This window comes from Coregonus clupeaformis, chromosome 2 (assembly GCF_020615455.1).
Source record: "Coregonus clupeaformis isolate EN_2021a chromosome 2, ASM2061545v1, whole genome shotgun sequence".
Taxonomy (NCBI): Eukaryota; Metazoa; Chordata; class Actinopteri; order Salmoniformes; family Salmonidae; genus Coregonus; species Coregonus clupeaformis.
This window is the reverse complement of record NC_059193.1, coordinates 14,201,149-14,222,338: the sequence shown is the minus strand read 5'-3', so window position 1 is coordinate 14,222,338 and position 21,190 is coordinate 14,201,149. Positions and strand designations below refer to the sequence as shown.

Below are 21,190 nucleotides of genomic sequence, written 5' to 3'. Positions count from 1 at the left end.
TAACCTTCCCCACTCCATCCTCCAACCCTCTCACCTTCCCCACTCCATCCTCCTAACCCTTACCTTCCCCACTCCATCCTCCAACCCTCTCACCTGCCACTGAGTCTCCTCCAGAGTAGGACTGGTTCCCTTCAGACTCCCCTGACCCTCTCTCTGTCTCTCCCCCCTCAGAGCATCCAGTTCCTTCTGCAGTCTGTTCTTCTCCTGCTGGGCCTTGTACAGCTGCAGCTGCAGTGCACGCTGGGAATGCTGAGCATGCTGGGAAACCTGACGCAGCTTGGCGGCGTACAGATGCTTCAGCTCCTCCAACTCCTTCTCCCACAGACGCTGTTTACCTTCAAAGACCTACAGGGAGGGAGGGAGGGAGGGAGGGAGAGAGGGAGGGAGGGAGAGAGAGAGAGAGAGAGAGAGAGAGAGAGAGAGAGAGGGAGGGAGAGAGAGAGAGCGCAAGAGAGAGAGAGTGTGAGAGAGAGAGTGCGAGAGAGAGAGTGCAAGATAGAGAGAGAGCGAGAGAGAGAGAGAGAGAGAGAGAGAGAGAGAGAGAGAGAGAGAGAGAGAGAGAGAGAGAGAGAGAGAGAGAGAGAGGGAGAGAGAGAGAGAGAGAGAGCAGAGAGAGAGTGTGAGAGAGAGGGAGAGAGAGAGTGCGAGAGAGAGAGTGCAAGATAGAGAGAGAGAGAGAGAGAGAGAGCACGAGAGAGAGAGTGTGAGAGAGAGGGAGAGAGAGAGAGCGAGAGAGAGACAAAGTGCGAGATAGAGAGAGAGAGAGAGAGAGAGAGAGAGAGAGAGAGAGAGAGAGAGAGAGAGAGAGAGAGAGAGAGAGAGAGAGAGAGAGAGAGAGAGAGAGAGAAAGAAAGAAAGAAAGAGAGAGAGAGAGTTATAGATGCACACCCACATGCCCACTCACACACAAACACACAAGCAGGTCTACTCATCACCTGTGCGATGGCTCCTTCACTCTCATCCAGGTTCCTCCTCATCTGTTTCAGCTCGTGTTCCTTCTCCACCAGCCTCTCCTCCAGATCACACACCTGGACAATCAATCAACCAATCAGTCATCCAACCAATGAAATCAACGAATTAACCAACCAACTGATCCATCCATCCATCCATCACTCACCACCTCCTCTAGAGAGAGTGACAGTTCGTAAGGGGGCGGAGCCTCCCCTCCATATAGCGCCAGACGGCTGAGCGTTGCCATGCTACGACACGACATGGCCATCTCCGCCATGGCAACCCCTGACGACCCCGCAACCTTTGATGCTCGGTTCAGAGAGTCAATGGTGTTGATGTGGCCCATGGAGGCACTGAGGGTGATAAGATAAATACATCTTCATCATCATCATCACTCTCCTCCTCCTCATCATCATCCCTGATCTACACAGAAACAGACAGACACAGAGCGAGAAAGACAGAGAAACAGGAGTGTACCTGATGTGAGCCAGGTGTGGTCTGAAGGGAGATCTGTATGGAGGAAGACTGTTCATAGAGTTATGACCAGAGTCTGACAGGTTCTCATCCTCCTGACTCAGACCACGCACTGACGCCACCACCTGCATCACAACATTAATACCAACTGTTATCTTATCTAATCATCATCATCATCATCATCATCATCATAAAATCCATGTACCATTAATATTAACTATTATCCTAATCATCATCATAATAGTCATAGTCCATTTGACTGTATTTATAAAGCCCCTTTCAGACGTTTTAAAAGAACACTAGTAACACATACATTGCACATGTTTCAGGACCAGACAGAAGTCGCCAGACTAAAACAGTGGCATGTGTTGGGGCACCTTTGTTCTGCTGGAGGTGGGTCCTCCGTGGCGGGAGGGTGAGGAGGAGGAAGAGGAGGTGGAGACAGCTCTAGGTGTGTGTGCATAGGCCCGGTGGAGACCGTTGGACAGGTTCTGGTCTGAGTCATCCATCTTGGAAGGGTAGAGGTTCTGCATGGAACTGAAGTTCTTAGGTGTGATGGGCTTGAAGGCAGACGGCCTGAGACGAGACTAGAGGGAGAGAGGGAGGAAGAGTTAGTACCTGAAACTATCAGGGTGGAGCGAGAGAGAGGGACGCAAGGGAGAGACAGACAGGCAGAGAGGTATAGAGAGACAGGTGGAGGTCAGGGAGAAATGGAAGAGACAGACAGGCAGAGAGGTATAGAAAGACAGGTGGAGGTCAGGGAGAAATGAGAGAGACAGACAGGCAGAGAGGTATAGAGAGACGAGGTGGAGGTCAGGGAGAAATGGAAGAGACAGACAGGCAGAGAGGTATAGAAAGACAGGTGGAGGTCAGGGAGAAATGAGAGAGACAGACAGGCAGAGAGGTATAGAGAGACAGGTGGAGGTCAGGGAGAAATGAGAGAGACAGACAGGCAGAGAGGTATAGAAAGACAGGTGGAGGTCAGGGAGAAATGAGAGAGACAGACAGGCAGAGAGGTATAGAGAGACAGGTGGAGGTCAGGGAGAAATGAGAGAGACAGACAGGCAGAGAGGTATAGAGAGACAGGTGGAGGTCAGGGAGAAATGAGAGAGACAGACAGGCAGAGAGGTATAGAGAGACAGGTGGAGGTCAGGGAGAAATGAGAGAGACAGACAGGCAGAGAGGTATAGACAGGTGGAGGTCAGGGAGAAATGAGAGAGAGATAAATAATTAGAAAAAGGAGAGAGAGAAGAAGGAGAAAGGTAGAGATGGCATGCTAGAGGTAAAGAGAGTGAGAGAGCAGCGCTATCTGACTCACAGCCAGAGTGGTGGTGTATTCAGGCCAAGCTCTATAAATCACTATTACTCACAAGGTTTCTATTAAATCAATAGTTTTTTCAGCTCTCTGCTCTCTCCATGTTGTTTCTCAGGCCTGATGTTATACATCCAGCCTGGATGATATAAATTCACCCTACAGCACTACTCAATCTTTACAAGGAGAGCTGGAGGGACTGTATGTGTGATTTACACCAGATAGAGACTGAAGGGAGAGGCGTTGTCATCTTATTGATACATGGTCCTTATAAATGACTAATGCAGGCCAATTTATAATAACTGGTAGCATTTCATTATGTCTCCTACACACAACACACACAGCCACCACTGGGACGTCGTTCATCTAGTGCTGCCAGTGACGCAGTGATACAGCCCATTCTTCAAACTATAGTTAGTTGTAGGGAGTAGGAAGCCAGGGTGATCTGCCAGAGAGACATGTTGGTTTTAGAGTATTAAAGGACGTTCTCTGTCTGAGAGACATGTTGGTTTTAGAGTATTAAAGGACGTTCTCTGTCTGAGAGACATGTTGGCTTTAGAGTATTAAAGGACGTTCTCTGTCTGAGAGACATGTTGGCTTTAGAGTATTAAAGGACGTTCTCTGTCTGAGAGACATGTTGGCTTTAGAGTATTAAAGGACGTTCTCTGTCTGAGAGACATGTTGGCTTTAGAGTATTAAAGGACGTTCTTTCTCTGAGAGACATGTTGGCTTTAGAGTATTAAAGGACGTTCTCTGAGAGACATGTTGGCTTTAGAGTATTAAAGGACGTTCTTTGTCTGAGAGACATGTTGGCTTTAGAGTTTTAAAGGACGTTCTTTCTCTGAGAGACATGTTGGTTTTAGAGTATTAAAGGACGTTCTCTGTCTGAGAGACATGTTGGTTTTAGAGTATTAAAGGACGTTCTCTGTCTGAGAGACATGTTGGCTTTAGAGTATTAAAGGACGTTCTTTCTCTGAGAGACATGTTGGCTTTAGAGTATTAAAGGACGTTCTCTGAGAGACATGTTGGCTTTAGAGTATTAAAGGACGTTCTTTGTCTGAGAGACATGTTGGCTTTAGAGTTTTAAAGGACGTTCTCTGAGAGACATGTTGGCTTTAGAGTATTAAATGACGTTCTTTGTCTGAGAGACATGTTGGCTTTAGAGTATTAAAGGACGTTCTCGGTCTGGACGTCCTTTGAAGGAGCTTTTTAAAACAGAGTACAATGTCAAAGTGTGTTATTGTTGCTAAAATAATAATCCGTTTGGATAGAAGAGATAATAACTGCAGTTGTATGTGTTCATCCCTATATGTTGTCCCAGGGATATCATCCCTATATGTTGTCCCAGGGATATCATCCCTATATGTTGTCCCAGGGATATCATCCCTATATGTTGTCCCAGGATATCATCCCTATATGTTGTCCCAGGGATACCATCCCTATATGTTGTCCCAGGGATATCATCCCTATATGTTGTCCCAGGGATATCATCCCTATATGTTGTCCCAGGGATATCATCCCTATATGTTGTCCCAGGGATATCATCCCTATATGTTGTCCCAGGGATACCATCCCTATATGTTGTCCCAGGGATATCATCCCTATATGTTGTCCCAGGGATATCATCCCTATATGTTGTCCCAGGGATATCATCCCTATATGTTGTCCCAGGGATATCATCCCTATATGTTGTCCCATGGATACCATCCCTATATGTTTTCCCATGACCAGGCGTTCTTCTCACCTTCTCATATTTCCCTCCAATGGGCAGTGAGTTCTTTGACACGTCCACCTCAGTTCCGTCTTTGTGGTAGAGCTTGATCTGTTCCTCCTCATGTCCATGCTCTCTCTTAATGGACTGCATGCTGGAGAAGATGTCCTTCCTACTGCTTCCTGGGCCGCTACCCACTTTGGCCTCTTTCCTGGTGGGGATCATTATAAAGGTTTTCATTCAGGCTTCAAGTCAATTGATAACCTGTTCCCCTGAATGATAACAGCTTGTTATGAAAATGATTTCTATTTCTATTTGAGTTTGCAAGACAGGCATTTCACTGTACTTAAAACTTGAAACCTATGAAAATGAATTCTATTTAATCTAGCTTCAACGTTACATTGTAATAGCCTACTTCACAAATATGTCAGTCACACCTCCTACCAGTTCATTCTGTGTGGCACCCACCTGGCAGTAGTACTAACAACACTGCTATGGACTCACACGTGATGTTATTACCCAAGAGCATCATTAATGCCTTCTATTTGAAACAGACAACTCTTTACCGCTTTGTCTGCACTTTATGGAATACACAGAGAATACATAGACTCTCTAATGTCGCACCCATCTGGGTGATGAAACACAGCAGCCATTTTGTGCCTATCAGGAGCTCACTAACCTGGTGATGTTGATGAAACATGGCAGCCATTTTGTGCCTATCAGAGAGCTCACTAACCTGGTGATGTTGATGAAACACGGAAGCCATTTTGTGCCTATCCGAGAGCTCACTAACCTGGTGATGTTGAGGTAGTTGAGCAGCTCTCTCTGGTTGAAGCCTTTCTTTAATAACCTGTTGGTCTGCCTGGGTCCCACCTGGGGCACGGCCCGGCTGCCTTTAGCTGGGGATGCGTCCGGGCGCTCCACTAGGCTGCCTAAACTACCCATACTGCACCGGGCCAGTAGGGCTGTGGGCCGGGTAGGGGTCGAGTAGGGGTCACGGAATGTCTTGCTGGTGTCGCGGGTCAGAGGAAGGGCCTGGACCGACGTTGCCATTGGTTACAGGACAGGGTGGCCACGCGGGGAACTCTTGAGGTAGAGGAAGAGAGGAAAGAAGAGAGGAAGAAAGAGGTTGAGAAACAGAGAATGGATATAAACAAACTGTCATCTGATTCAGAACCCTGTAAAATATCATCTTTGGCATCATGAACCATAATCACCATGACAACCTCCTATTCACCTTCTAACTGTACTCTGTAACATCTTATCTCTTTGGCAATAAACCATCAGATCCAAGACTAAGTCCACACTTTATCTGGTTGCTTACAGTATGTCTTCAGCTGACTGTCTCTTGTCTGTCTTCCTCTGTTCATCTGATCACTTAACTCCTTATCTCTAGTGGTTAATAAACAATAATAACTATTATCATGATGCTTTATTAGGTTGTCCCGTTCCCTCTGTCTTCCTCAGTATTTCTCCCTTGTCTTTACCCTAGTTATTAGTCTGTTGTTGATGTGAATTCCAGCCATACTCCTCCTGTCTGGCTTTAGCTCTCCTCTCTCAGAGCATGACTTGACATGTGCCTCTTCTCTGTCATCAGCTGTGTGTGTGTGTGTGTGTGTGTGTCTCGAGGCAGTTTTGTGCAGTCAATGACCCACCTAAAAACCTTTAGAATTTTCACAACACACCAAATGGAAAAATTAAACACGTTTTTACTTGAGCCACCTAAACTGTGATCTAGTAGTAATAAGTAATTGAGTTCCAAGCTGTTTGTGAGACAATGGCATAGTACACGCTCAAATACTAGCTCATCATAGAGCAACGCTAAAAATAACCAAAACACTTTCCTCCAGTTATTAAGCCTTCAAATCCCACATAATGCATGTGCCTCCTGCCAGAGATACCTCATGCATTATGAAATGATAAAAATGAGATGTAAGCTAAAAGAGAAGATTACAGATGTAGATTGTGTGTGTAGAGTGTGTGTGTGTGTGTGTGTGTGTGTGTGTGTGTGTGTGTGTGAGCCTCTTGGGGAAGAGGAGCAGGGAACATATGCACCATCAGAAGCCTGTTATGTAACTGTATGTTTGTGTGTGTGTTCGCCCTCTGTGATGCTACTGACTACAGCAAATCCTAATTGTCTGATAAAGGGGCAGAGTGCTTTGAATCAGGCAGCAGGGACGGACGAGGATGTTCCTTTATTATCAGGGCAGTCCTGCTTTAGTTCCTATAGTGGCGGGTAGGAGCGTTGGGCCAGTAACCAAAAGGTTGCTGGATCGAATCACCGAGCTGTCGTTCTGCCCCTGAGCAAGGCAGTTAACCCACTGCTCCCTGGGCGCCGAAGAAGTGTATGTCAATTAAGGCAGCCCCCTGCACCTCTCTGATTCAGAGGGGTTGGGTTAAATGCGGAAGACACATTTCAGTTGAATGCATTCAGTTGTACAACTGACGAGGTATCCCCCTTTCCCTTTCTCTTACTGTATCCACTTGATTCATTATTTACCTTCCGCTTTCTTTCAAATAACATTATCAATTCAGTCAGTGGATCCTATTGACCACGCCTTCTAATCTACAGCCAGTACAGCTTAACCTACATTTACTATAGCATGCTGTGGTTATTCAGTAGTCATAATAATAATATACAGTTGCGAAGAAAAATCCATATCTCAGACTGCCCATCTTAATCTTTTATTTTTATTGGCCAGTCTGAGAAATTACTTTTTCTTTGCAACTCTGCCTAGAAGGTCAGCATCCCGGAGTCGCCTCTTCACTGTTGACGTTGAGACTGGTGTTTTGCGGGTACTATTTAATGAAGCTGCCAGTTGAGGACCTGTGAGGCGTCTGTTTCTCAAACTAGACACTCTAATGTATTTGTCCTCTTGCTCAGTTGTGCACCGGGGCCTCCCACTCCTCTTTCTATTCTGGTTAGAGCCAGTTTGAGCTGTTCTATGAAGGGAGTAGTACACAGCGTTGTACGAGATCTTCAGTTTCATGGCAATTTCTCGCATGGAATAGCCTTCATTTCTCAGAACATGAATAGACTGACGAGTTTCAGAAGAAAGTTATTTGTTTCTGGCCATTTTGAGCCTGTAATCGAATCCACAATTACTGAGGCTCCAGATACTCAACTAGTCTCAAGAAGGACAGTTTTATTGCTTCTTTAATCAGCACAACAGTTTTCAGCTGTGCTAACATAATTGCAAAAGGGTTTTCTAATGATCAATTAGCCTTTTAAAATGATAAACTTGGATTAGCAAACACAACGTGCCATTGGAACACAGGACTGACGGTTGCTGATAATGGGCCTCTGTACACCTATGTAGATATTCCATAAAAAATCAGCAGTTTCCAGCTACAATAGCCATTTACAACATTAACAATGTCTACACTGTTAATTTTATGTTATTTTAATGGACAAAAAAAATGCTTTTCTTTCAAAAACAAGGGCCTTTCTAAGTGACCCCAAACTTTTGAACAGTAGTGTATATGTTGAAGAGGGTGGGGCTTAAACTGCATCCTTGTGTTTTTTGCCAATTTTAACCGCACACTTGTTGTTTGTGTACATGTCATATGTTTTTCCCCCAACCCCACTTTCCATCAATTTGTATAGCAGACCCTCATGCCAAATTGAGTCAAAAGTTTTTTTGAAATCAACAAAGCCTGAGAAGACTTTGCCTTTGTTTTGGTTGGATTGTTTGTCAATTAGGGTGTGCAGGGTGAATACGTGGTCTGTCGTAAGGTAATTTGGTAAAAAGCCAATTTCAATTTGTGGTCTGTATATTTTATCATTTCATTGAGGATACCATTAACACCACAGGCCTTTTTGGGTTGGAGGGTTTGTATTTTGTCCTGTAGTTCATTCAATGTAATTGGAGAATCCAGTGGGTTCTGGTAGTCTTTAATAGCTGATTCTAAGATCTGCATTTGATCATGTATATGTTTTAGCTGTTTGTTCTTTGTAATAGGGCCAAAATGATTGGAGAAGTAGTTTACCCATACATCTCCGTTTTGGATAGATAGCTCCTCGTGTTGTTGTTTGTTTTCCAATTTTCCCAGAAGTGGTTAGAGTCTATGGATTCTTCAATTACATTGATCTGATTTCTGACATGCTGTTTCTTCTTTTTCCGTAGTGTATTTCTGTATTGTTTTAGTGATTCACCATAGTGAAGGTGTAGACTCAGGTTTTCTGGGTCTCTATGTTTTTGGTTGGATAGGTTTCTCAATTTGTTTCTTAAGTTTTTGCATTCTTCATCAAACAATTTGTCATTGTTGTTACTTTTCTTCGGTTTTCTGTTAGAGATTTTTTAGATTTGATAAGGAAGCTGAGAGGTCAAATATACTTTTTAGGTTTTCTACTGCCAAGTTTACACCTTCACTATTACAGTGGAACGTTTTGTCCAGGAAGTTGTCTAAAAGGGATTGAATTTGTTGTTGTCTAATTGTTTTTTGGTAGGTTTCGACACTACTTTCCTTCCATCTATAGCATTTCTTAATATTATTCAGACCCTTTACTCTCTCCCTCCCCCATTCCTCCCTCTCCCTCCCCCCTCCATTCCTCACTCCCCCCTCCATTCCTCCCTCTCCCCCTCCATTCCACACTCCCCCCTCCATTCCTCCCTCTCCCTCCCTACCTCCATTCCTCCCTCCCTACCTCCATTCCTCCCTCTCCCTCCCCCCTCCATTCCTCCCTCTCCTCTCCCCTTCCATTCCTCCCTCCCCCATTCCTCCCTCTCCCTCCATTCCTCCCTCTCCCTCCCCCCTCCATTCCTCCCTCTCCCTCCATTCCTCCCTCCCCCCTCCATTCTTCCCTCTCCCTTCCATTCCATCCTCTCCCCCTCCATTCCTCCCTCTCCCCCTCCATTCCTCCCTCTCCCTTCCATTCCATCCTCTCCCCCTCCATTCCTCCCTCTCCCCCTCCATTCCTCCCTCTCCCCTCTTCATTCCTCCCTCTCCCGCCTCCATTCCTCTCTCTCTCTCTCTCTCTCCTTCTGTCTCTTCAGACAGCTCATTAAGGATCTCTATTGATTTCACCCTGTTGACCCCTCTCTCTTTCCACGAGGATAAACACACACTATGGCCTTAAACCCCTCCACAGAACTTAAACACACACACACACAGGCCTTAAACCAGTCTTAAGACCATAAACATCAGGGGAGTATAAACACACACACATTGTTCTGAGCCAGTAATAATGGCCATCTCTTTAATATAACCCCTCCACAGCCCTCATGTTATCACTGGCTGGTTTCAACATCCAGCAGTAACTAGGTCTAGCCTGATCATCCATTACTGGTAGACAAGTTACAGTAGAGCTGCAGTAATGCGGCAGAAACACTGCTGTAATCACAAATCCAGGCCAGGTCACCTCTCAGTCGGTTCCAAAATAGAGCCAGCAACACAAACACACACACACACACAGCATCATTTATGTATGAACACGCACACACACACCAAACAAAGTGTGTATTAGCTGGGAGGATAAACAGAAAATGATCGACACCAACCATAATGACCATACCGATCACTTATCGCTTAAGCATTTTTCTGATATCGTTCATTACGATAAGTAGCCTATACTTGAGAAATTAGAAGTTTGAAACGAAATACGTTTTCTAATATGGGTGATTGTTAATGGGACAATTGATGGCTTTAACCATCAAACTAGTAGTAGTAGTTTAAAGGAGAATTTAAAAAAAACTGTGGTGCACATTAATGTTATAAACTGTGGTGCACATTAATGTTATAAACTGTGGTGCACATTAATGTTATAAACTGTGGTGCACATTAATGTTATAAACTGTGGTGCACATTAATGTTATAAACTGTGGTGCACATTAATGTTATAAACTGTGGTGCACATTAATGTTATAAACTGTGGTGCACATTAACATTATAAACTGTGGTGCACATTAATGTTATAAACTGTGGTGCACATTAATGTTATAAACTGTGGTGCACATTAACATTATAAACTGTGGTGCACATTAATGTTATAAACTGTGGTGCACATTAATGTTATAAACTGTGGTGCACATTAATGTTATAAACTGTGGTGCACATTAACGTTATAAACTGTGATGCACATTAATGTTATAAACTGTGATGCACATTAATGTTATAAACTGTGGTGCACATTAACGTTATAAACTGTGGTGCACATTAATGTTATAAACTGTGGTGCACATTAATGTTATAAACTGTGGTGTACATTAATGTTATAAACTGTGGTGCACATTAATGTTATAAACTGTGGTGCACATTATTGTTATAAACGTATCGTTCTATTCAGCGATGTGTATTTTTGTTCCTATCACCCAGCTGTAGTATGTATGAGCACATGAACACACTACTCTGTGTCTGGCTAGGTAAGGAGCAGCTACTTCAACATTTCCCATGTTTCCCCCCAGTGTAATCAACATTTCTCAAGTGATGTACCGGTGGGCTCAATTGGTTAAATAATTATGTAAATGGTCAGAGACAGAGAGAAAGAAAGAAAGAGAGCGAGAAAGAGTAAGAGAGCAAGAGAGCGAGAAAGAGAGAGTGAGAGAGGGAGAGTGAGAGAGAAGAGAAAGCCACTGTATCTGTATAGCTGAAGGCTCTCAGCCAGAGGGAGATCAAAGAGAGAGAGATGTTTATATTCATGAGCTAGCTAGCCTAACTGTTTGCCTTCACTAAAACATTCCGCTCTGACTACTACGACCTTCATCCGCTATCATACAGTTTCAACCAATAACCCTGACCCCTAACCTTAACCCTAAACTGATGAAGAAGTAGCTCATGCACTTGCTCATCCGTTCTGACGATACTGACACATTGTCCGTTCTATCACAGCCATCTGGTGACCAGTAGTCATACCGAGTCATACTCATTTGAAATACGGATATACAGTGCATTCGGAAAGTATTCAGACCCCTTGACTTTTTCCACATTTGGTTACGTTACAGCCTTATTCTAAAATTGATTTAAACCCCCCTCCCCCCCCACCCCCACCCCTTGGATGGGGAGCGTCACTGCACAGCTATTTTCAGGTCTCTCCAGAGATGTTAGATCGGGTTCAAGTCCGGGCTCTGGCTGGGCCACTCAAGGACATTCAGAGACTTGTCCCGAAGCCACTCCTGCGTTGTCTTAGCTGTGTGCTTAGGGTCGTTGTCCTGTTGGAAGGTGAACCTTCGCTCCAGTCTGATGTCCTGAGCGCTCTGGAGCAGGTTTTCATCAAGGATCTCTCTGTACTTTGCTCCGTTCACCTTTCCCTCGATCCTGACTAGTCTCCCAGTCCCTGCTGCTGAAAAACATCCCCACAGCATGATGCTGCCACCACCATGCATCACCGTAGGGATGGTATTGGCCATGTGATGAGCGGTGCCTGGTTCCCCCAGACGTGACGCTTGGCATTCAGGCCAAAGAGTTCAATTTTGATTTCATCTCATGGTCTGAGAGCCTTTTAGCAAACTCCAAGCAGGCTGTCATGTGCCTTTTATTGAGGTGTGGCTTCCGTCGAGTTCTTGATCACCTCCCTGACCAAGGCCCTTCTCGCTCGATTGCTCAGTTTGGCCGGGCGGCCAGCTCTAGGAAGAGTATTGGTGGTTCCAAACTTCTTCCATTTAAGAATGATGGAGGCCATTATGTTCTTGGGGACCTTCAATGCTGCAGAAATGTTTTGGTACCCTTCCCCAGATCTGTGCCTCAACACAATCCTGTCTCGGAGCTTTACGGACAATTCCTTCGACCTCATGGCTTGGTTTTTGCTCTGACATGCACTGTCAAATGTGGGACCTTATATAGATTAGGGTTGTCCCCGAATAAAAAAAATCTTGGTTGACTGAAAGTAATCTGTTCTTTCAACCAATCGATTGGTCTAAATTTTTAAACGTGTATTTTTCCATATATAGACACACCCTATGTATGTGAGCTTGTCTGATGCTTTAATCTTATGGTTTGATGAAATAAGACAAATGCCTCAAGAGGGCGCCAGAGAGCTCGATAACCAGTAGAAAAAATAACTTAACCTGAACCAACTATTCTCCTCCCGCTGCTGCTGGCTTTCGCAGATTCTGCCATTACTCTCCTGAAGTTGCCGGTAATAGGCTACAAGAGTAGTTGGCAACCTTTCTCATGTGGAATGCCAATTTATCTTACAATTTCTACCGATCTGCATGCTAGTTTTGGTTTTCATAAGTACATTTTCATGAAACAGCTTAAAAAAACAACAACCAAAAAACAAAGATAAAATTAAAAAATTAAACAAATGAAAAATAGAACACTTTTTTGGGGGGTAAATACATAAAAATATAACAATAAAAAAATTTATGCACTCACTAACTGTAAGCCGCTCTGGATAAGAGCGTCTGCTAAATGACGTAAATGTAAAAATGTAAATGTAATAAATTTATTCTAACGTCTTCATATCTCAAAATCATTGTCATGTGGTTAAGCAAAATTCTATCCAAATCGAAATGAAAATGATCAACCTAAAAAGTAACTTCTATTGCCACTGCCAACTATGTAAAAATAGCCTACATAAAGCCAACAAATAAAAACATTGCAGCCTGCAGGTAGAAAAACAGCTGTATGCTATTTGCACAAGGGATAAGAAGCAGTGCTTGACTTGGGCAGGAGCTCACTGGAGCTGAGTAGCGGCACCTGAAATGTTCTACTGCTTGAGATCCTGTTCCTCTTATAGAATATTAGCTCAAAAGTATTGTGGAGCTCCTGCACCTAAATATAAACAGTACCAGACCCCAAAATGTGTACCGGAACCTATTTCAGTCCAAGTTAAGCAGTGATAAGAAGTAGTCAGGTAGGTCTATTTTATGACGTTTCCAATGGATCAGAGCATGACATTTTTCCCTTTCACACTGAGTGGTTAACGAAAGGGAGAGAGCTGTTGTCACGACTTCCTCCGAAGTTGAAGGCGCACTGTATTTGGTTTACGCATTGCTGCTAACTGCTGTATTGGACGATATTCTGTGACACCTCCTGCGCCTGACTCCGTCCGAATCACCCGCTACAGCTGGAAAGATTTTTCAAATACATAGAGGAACTATTGTAATTCTCAATTAACAGCCATACAGAAAGACTCATGTGAAGGTGAAATTACAGAGGAGGAACTTCTGGATGCAATTAAAGACTTTAAGTCTGGGAAAACTCCAGGGTTGGATGGCATACCAGTCGAGGTATACCAAACCTTTTTTGATATACTAAGAGGACCGTTATTAGCATGTTTTAACCACTCCTATGTAAATGGTAGATTATCTGACACTCAAGAAGAAGGTCTGATCTCATTATTACTGAAACAGGATACAAGTGGAAAATATAAAGATCCAGTCCATTAAAAAAATTGGAGGCCCCTTACACTTCAGTGTTGTGATGCAAAAATTCTAGCAAAATGTATAGCGCATAGAATTAAAAAGGTATTGTTGGATATTATTCATTCTAAATCAGACAGGTTTTTTACATGGAAGATACATTGGAGATAATATAAGGCAAGTATTGGAAACAATAGAACACTATGGAAAATATGGGAAACTAGGCCTGCTATTCATAGCAGACTTCGGAAAGGCATTTGATAAAGTACGACTGGGGTTTATATATAAATACCTGGAGCATTTCAATTTTGGAGAATCTCTTATAAAATGGGTCAAAATCATGTATGGTAACCCTACGTGTAAAATAGTAAATAATGGCTATTTCTCAGAAAGTTTTAAACTGTCAAGAGGAGTGAAACAAGGTTGTCCACTATCGGCATATCTATTTATTGTGGCCATCGAGATGTTAGCTATTAAAATCAGATCCAATAATAATATCAGAGGATTAGAAATCCAGGGCTTAAAAACAAAGGTGTCATTATATGCTGATGATTCATGTTTTCTTTTAAATCCACAACTAGAATCCCTCCACAGCCTCATAGAGGATCTAGATACATTTTCTAACCTCTCTGGATTACAACCAAATTATGACAAATGTACTATATTACGTATTGGATCACTAAAAAATACAATTTTTACATTACCATGTAGTTTACCAATAAAATGGTCTGATGGTGATGTGGATATACTCGGAATACATATCCCAAAGGAAATAAATCTCACTTCAATACATTTTAATAATATGCCATTTAGCAGACGCTTTTATCCAAAGCGACTTACAGTCATGCGTGCACACATTTGTTGTGTATGGGTGGTCCCGGGGATCGAACCCACTACCTTGGCGTTACAAGCGCCGTGCTCTACCAGCTGAGCTACAGAGGACCGCTCTGTATTTTAATAGAAAGTTAGCAAAAATAGATAAGATCTTACTACCATGGAAAGGTAAATACCTGTCAATTTGTGGAAAAATCACCCTGATTAACTCTTTAGTATTATCCCAGTTTACCTATTTGCTTATGGTCTTGCCTATGCCTAGCGAACAGTTTTTAAAATTATATGAGAAAAAAATATTCAATTTTATTTGGAACGGCAAGCCAGACAAAATTAAAAGGGCCTATTTATATAATGAATATGAATTCGGAGGACAGAAATTATTAAATATTAAAGCATTAGACCTATCACTAAAAGCTTCAGTCATACAAAAGTTATACTTAAATCCGAACTGGTTCTCAAGCAAATTAGTAAGATTGTCTCACCCAATGTTCAAGAATGGCCTTTTTCCCTTTACTCAGACTACAACAACTCATTTTCAGTTATTTGAAAAGGAAATCATCTCCCAAATATCACTATTTCTAAAACAAGCCATAGAAAGTTGGTTGCAATTTCAATTTAATCCTCCAGAAATGACAGAACAAATAATGCAACAAATATTGTGGTTAAATTCAAATATACTAATTGACAAAAAACCTTTATTTTTTGACAGAATGTTTAAAAAAGGTATAATCTTCGTAAATGATATCATCGGTAGGACTGGTGGAGTTATGTCGCACATGCAGCTAACAAAAACATGTGGAAATGTCTGCTCTACCCAAAATTAAAACCAAATAATTGCAGCATTACCGCAAAAGTGGAAGAGGAAAGTGTAAGGAACTTGTCTGTCGGCCTTGCATTAAAGAACATAATTGGTTAAGGAAAACTGTGATAAATAAAAAAGTATATCAGTTTCACTTAAGGACCAAAGGATTGACAGCCGTCCCATATAGATTACAAAATAGTTGGGAAGAGATTTTTGACGTACCGATCCCATGGCATAGTGTTTATGAACTGACACGCAAAACGACACCGGATTCAAAAATTTGAATCTTTCAATTTAAATTATTATATAAAATTCTTGCTACCAATATAATGTTATTTATATGGGGGATACAATCTTCCCAGCTCTGCAGATTTTGCTGTGAAGAGACAGAATCATTAGATCATTTGTTTTGGTTCTGTCCATTTGTAGCTTGTTTTTGGACACAGGTCCAGGAATGGCTAAAGGATTGCAATATTTACCTGGAGCTAACCTTGCAGATAGCATTACTGGGTGATCTGAAAAGTCATAGTCAATCGATCAATAATATAATAATACTTTTAGCAAAATTATTATTTTTTAAAATCACAATCTGTAGAAGCAATGAGAATAGAAAGGTTCAGAACTTTTGTAAAACATCACAGTACGGTTGAAATATATATGGCAAATAGAAATCCTATAATTAATAGATAGATGGGAGGTATTGAATGGAGTTGAAGGATGGGACTAATAACAAATAACAACAAATAATAACAAGATAACTAATAATGTAAGCATACTGTGTCCATAATAAGTATATAGGTTGTATGTTGGGAGCTTTCGGGAAAGAGCACAGTTAGAAAGATATGGCATATAGAAGCAAACCGGATGGACATAATGAAAATGATCGGAGAGGTTGAGAGTAGAAGAAGTTCAGGAGCAAATACAAATAAAATATAATTATTGTAAAATTGACTGTGTCCATAAGGTGTAGATAGTAAGTATAGGCTGGAAGTAGAGGCCTGGGCATTGTTGTTCACTAATTTACCCCAAGTAGGGAAAGGATGGCGGGGTTGAAAAGTAATAAAGGGGAGTATATATATAAAAGAACATGGGGGATTGGAAGTAATGCAGACAATTACATTGATAGAAGTTACAATCTATCTGCAATATTAAGCTGACCCCCCCCCCCCAAAAAAAATAAATAAATCTAAATTGATGTAAAAACAGACTTAGTTCGCTTGCTTTTTGAGGAGAAGAAGACATTACTTTTAGAAGCGCCACAGGTCATTCGTGGTGGTGCGTTAAGCCAATCAGAAATACTATCAGATCAACAAATGGGCACATTTATATGCCTACATTTGCGCGCAGGCCAGGTAGCCTATAGGCTTACTTCTATGTGTGCGCGTCCTTACTCAACATTGACAGGAGCGCCCCAAACAAAAGACGATGACTAAATTGCCAAAACTCGTAAATGGAATGAAATAAACCAAAACGTGTTTCTCAGAAGTGTAGTATATGTTGTGCACTTTACAAACAATGTGTCCATTCCGACAATGATAACAGGAAGACTGGAATAATAATATTGAATGCATTAACATAAATTACCGTAACCAATTGAACAAACATTGTAGATGAGAAATTATGGGAATTAACGATAAATGTACTACTGGTGATATGTGTAATGAGGAATTGATAGACACTAATAATGACATGTAAACAATTCACACAATGAAGTTATGAAACAATGAATGTGCACAAATTGGAAGAGAGTGCAATCTGAGAAAGACGTGTATTGTGCATCTGGGCGCATGGTAAATCCAACATCTGCATTGGCAATGCAGAATTTACGGTAATACGGCCTCAGCAGAAGTCAGGGCATTCATACTTCTTGCTTCGCGGAGCAGTGCAGAGCTGTTGTCAAGGAAGTGAGTTTGTGTTTTCTACAGGATGTACCGCCCACACCTACCGTCAACCAATCATGCCATTGCAGAGCGATACGGAGCCCTCCGCATTGTTACAAAATTTGGGAGGCGCACGGCGATGGAGTACAGAGCTCGATTTGGCCTCTGCATGCCTCTGGAGGCTCCGCAATTGCGTCACACCCTCCAAATGGAGCCTCCAACCACATTTTTGGATCAAGCATAAATTGGCTTTTAGTCTAGGCCTCCGCAATGGATTAGTTCACTGAGATGGGCGCAAATATATATATATATTTGTTACTGCTCGACTAAAACAATCTTGGTCGACCAATAGCCTACCTTCCCCAGATCTGTGCCTCGACACAATCCTGTCTCGGAGCTCTACGGACAATTCCTTTGACCTCATAGCTTGGTTTTTGCTCTGAAATGCACTGTCAACTGTGGGACCTTATATCGACAGGTGTGTGCCTTTCCAAATCATGTCCAATCAATTGAATTTACCACAGGTGGACTCCAATGAAGTTGTAGAAACATCTCATGGATGATCAATGGAAACAGGACACACCTGAGCTCAATTTCGAGTCTCATAGCAAAAGGTCTGAATACTTATGTAAATAAGGTATTTCAGTTTTTTTATTTGTAATACATTTGCAAACGTTTCTAAAAACCTGTTTTCGCTTCGTCATTATGGAGTATTGTGTGTAGATTGATGAGGAATTGTTTTATTTAATTCATTTTAGAATAAAGTGAAGGGGTCTGAATACTTTCTGAAGGAACCGTATATAAAAAAAAATCTTACAGTAAGTTCCTTTTTAAATCAGCCAAAGAAAGACTTCGGAGGAAAACAAATCAATGGAGGAAGAGAGAGAGCGAGAGCGAGAGCGAGAGAGAGAGAGAGAGAGAGAGAGAGAGAGAGAGAGAGAGAGAGAGAGAGAGAGAGAGAGAGAGAGAGAGAGAGAGAGAGAGAGTGGGGTAGATGAAGGGAAGGAGAAGCTGTGAAATCTCCTCAGACTGAAACTATTGGAAAAGCCACCAGGTTTAGAATGTCAATACCAAAAGAAGTAATGATCCAAGCCCTGTGCTCGTTGATGGAGTGTGTGTGTGTGTGTGTGTGTTACTGATGTAATAACTTGTGGGGCTAGGTGGTAGGGTAAAAATCGTTTTAGGCCTTGGCCACAAATCTTGTGTGGACTGGAGAAATGTTCCGTCCAGTTGTTTTCAGTAATTGGCTTCTACTTGATTGGCCTGGGCAAGCCAGGAGACACACAGATTTACAGCCTAGGATAGGCCTCCCAAGACAGGGGCCTAGACACACACACACACACAGACACACGCACTCTCTCTCTCTCTCTCTCTCTCTCTCTCTCTCTCTCTCTCTCATCTCGCACTTTGTCTCTCTCTCTCTCTCATCTCGCACTCTCTCTCTCTCTCTCTCTCTCTCTCTCTCTCTCTCTCTCTCTCTCTCTCTCTCTCTCTCTCTCTCTCTCTCTCTCTCTCTCTCTCTCTCTCTCTCTCTCTCTCTCTCTCTCTCTCTCTCTCTCTCTCTCTCTCTCTCTCTCTCTCTCTCTCTCTCTCTCTCTCTCTCTCTCTCTCTCTCTCTCTCTCTCTCTCTCTCTCTCAATTCAAAGGGCTTTATTGGCATGGGAAACATATGTTTACATTGCCAACGCAAGTGAAATAGAAAATAAACAAAAGTGAAATAAACAATAAAAAATAGTCAGTAAACATTTCACTCACAAACATTTTAAAAGAATTATAGACATTTCAAATGTTATATTAATGTCTATGTACAGTGTTGTAACAATGTTCAAGTAGTTGAAGTATGAAAGGGAAAATAAATAAACAGATAAATATGGGTTGTATTTACAATGTTGATGGTGCTCCACTGGTTGCCCTTTTCTCATGGCAACCAGCCAGAAATCTTGCTGCTGTGATTGCACTCTGCGGTATTTCTCCTAACAGATATGGGAGTTAATCAATGTTTGATTTATTTTCAAATTCTTTGTGGGTCTGTGTGATCTGTGGGAAATATGTGTATCTAATGTGTTCATACATTTGGCAGGAGGTTAGGAAGTATAGCGCTCTCTCTCACACACACACACACACACACACACACACACACACACAGCTTTCAATTAACTTCGTAACAAACTATGTTGTTTCAGTTTCAAAGATGTCACCGTTGGCAAACATGAACAGAACATCAAAGTTAAGTTGGTGGGGAGCTAAAGTGTACATGTAAGGATTTATACCTTGTACCCATTTGTACCAAGCACCTGGGTTATTGGCCTAATGCATATACTCTGAGATTTTTATTAAAACAAATCCTATTAGGTTCAGGTTAGGCTATGTTCTCTACCAAACAGTGACATACTGCATCATGCAGTCTGTAGTCTCATTTGGTTGTTGATAGAGCAGAGGATGTTTCAAAGTTGGAAGACTGACATAGAATAACTCTTCATATCCAGCCTTGGTAATTGGTTCTGTTGGATGTGGAATTAATCACACCTGTCTCTGACTCTCTCTCTCTGTCCCTCTGTCCCTCTCTCTCTGTCCCTCTGTCCCTCTCTCTCTGTCCCTCTGTCCCTCTCTCTCTGTCCCTCTGTCCCTCTCTCTCTGTCCCTCTGTCCCTCTCTCTCTGTCCCTCTGTCCCTCTCTCTCTGTCCCTCTCTCTCTGTCCCTCTCTCTCTGTCCCTCTGTCCCTCTCTCTCTGTCTCTCTGACTCTCTCTCTCTGTCCCTCTGTCCCTCTCTCTCTGTCTGTCCCTCTGTCCCTCTCTCTCTGTCCCTCTCTCTCTGTCCCTCTGTCCCTCTCTCTCTGTCCCTCTGTCCCTCTCTCTCTGTCCCTCTGACTCTCTCTCTCTGTCTCTCTGTCCCTCTGTTCCTCTCTCTCTGTCTCTCTGTCCCTCTGACCCTCTCTCTCTGTCTCTCTGTCCCTCTGTCTCTCTCTCTCTCTCTCTCTGTCCCTCTCTCTCTCTCTCTCTGTCCCTCTCTCTCTCTCTCTGTCTCTCTCTCTCTCTCTCTCTCTCTCTCTCTCTGTCCCTCTCTCTCTGTCCCTCTGTCCCTCTCTCTCTGTCCCTCTGTCCCTCTCTCTCTGTCCCTCTGTCCCTCTCTCTGTCTCTGTCTTGCTCTCTCTCTCTGTGTGTGTAAAAAGCATTCTCTAAAACACTTATACAGCCACTTGAACTGGGGAATGTCAACCACTATTAGCCAGGTCACTCACTGCTGTGTGAGAGACAGACTGAAGCAGAGAGGAAGATGGGCCAAATTCCAGAGATGCTTTACAAAACACAAGCTCAGGCACGTCCATTACACACACGCTCACGCTCTCACACACACACGCACACACTCAAAGCATAGCTTATACATACACTCAAAGCAAATCTTTACAGAACTCAAGTACCTTACTCTCTACCGCAGTACAAGTGAACTGTCTCTGCTTTCATTTGGTCTGCCTCTCTCTCTTTCTCTCCCTTCTACAGTACAGTTCAGTCTCTTTTGATCAGAGTTTGTTTACATTAGTGGGCATATTGTAGCATAGCCTGCTTTGTGGGTTACATCGAAAACACCCCCATACACGCTGATATGTAATATACGTTTTGTAAGTCAAGTTAGAGCTGTGCTGGGTTCTCTCTCTCTCTCTCTCTCTCTCTCTCTCTCTCTCTCTCTCTCTCTCTCTCTCTCTCTCTCTCTCTCTCTCTTTCTCTCTCTCTCTCTCTCTCTCTCTCTCTCTCTCTCTCTCTCTCTCTCTCTCTCTCTCTCTCTCTCTCTCTCTCTCTCTCTCTCTCTCTCTCTCTCTCTCTCTCTCTCTCTCTCTCTCTCTCTCTCTCTCTCTCTCTCTCTCTCTCTCTCTCTCTCTCTCTCTCTCTCTCTCTCTCTCTCTCTCTCTCTCTCTCTCTCTCTCTCCA

General features: G+C 42.7%; 1 protein-coding gene across 1 annotated transcript in view; it reads right to left on the bottom strand.

The window, feature by feature from the left end:
* LOC121533024 (NEDD4-binding protein 3-A-like) overlaps window positions 1-21,190 on the bottom strand; it is a 53,857-nt gene that overhangs the window by 3,585 nt on the left and 29,082 nt on the right. The window contains exons 2-8 of the mRNA XM_041838794.2: window positions 5,242-5,534; window positions 4,482-4,659; window positions 1,803-2,012; window positions 1,429-1,550; window positions 1,118-1,304; window positions 936-1,028; window positions 94-345 (exon numbers count right to left, since the gene is read on the bottom strand). Coding sequence (XP_041694728.2) covers window positions 94-345; window positions 936-1,028; window positions 1,118-1,304; window positions 1,429-1,550; window positions 1,803-2,012; window positions 4,482-4,659; window positions 5,242-5,501 — 1,302 coding nt within the window. The 5' untranslated portion in view covers window positions 5,502-5,534. The remainder of the gene's footprint in view (window positions 1-93; window positions 346-935; window positions 1,029-1,117; window positions 1,305-1,428; window positions 1,551-1,802; window positions 2,013-4,481; window positions 4,660-5,241; window positions 5,535-21,190) is intronic.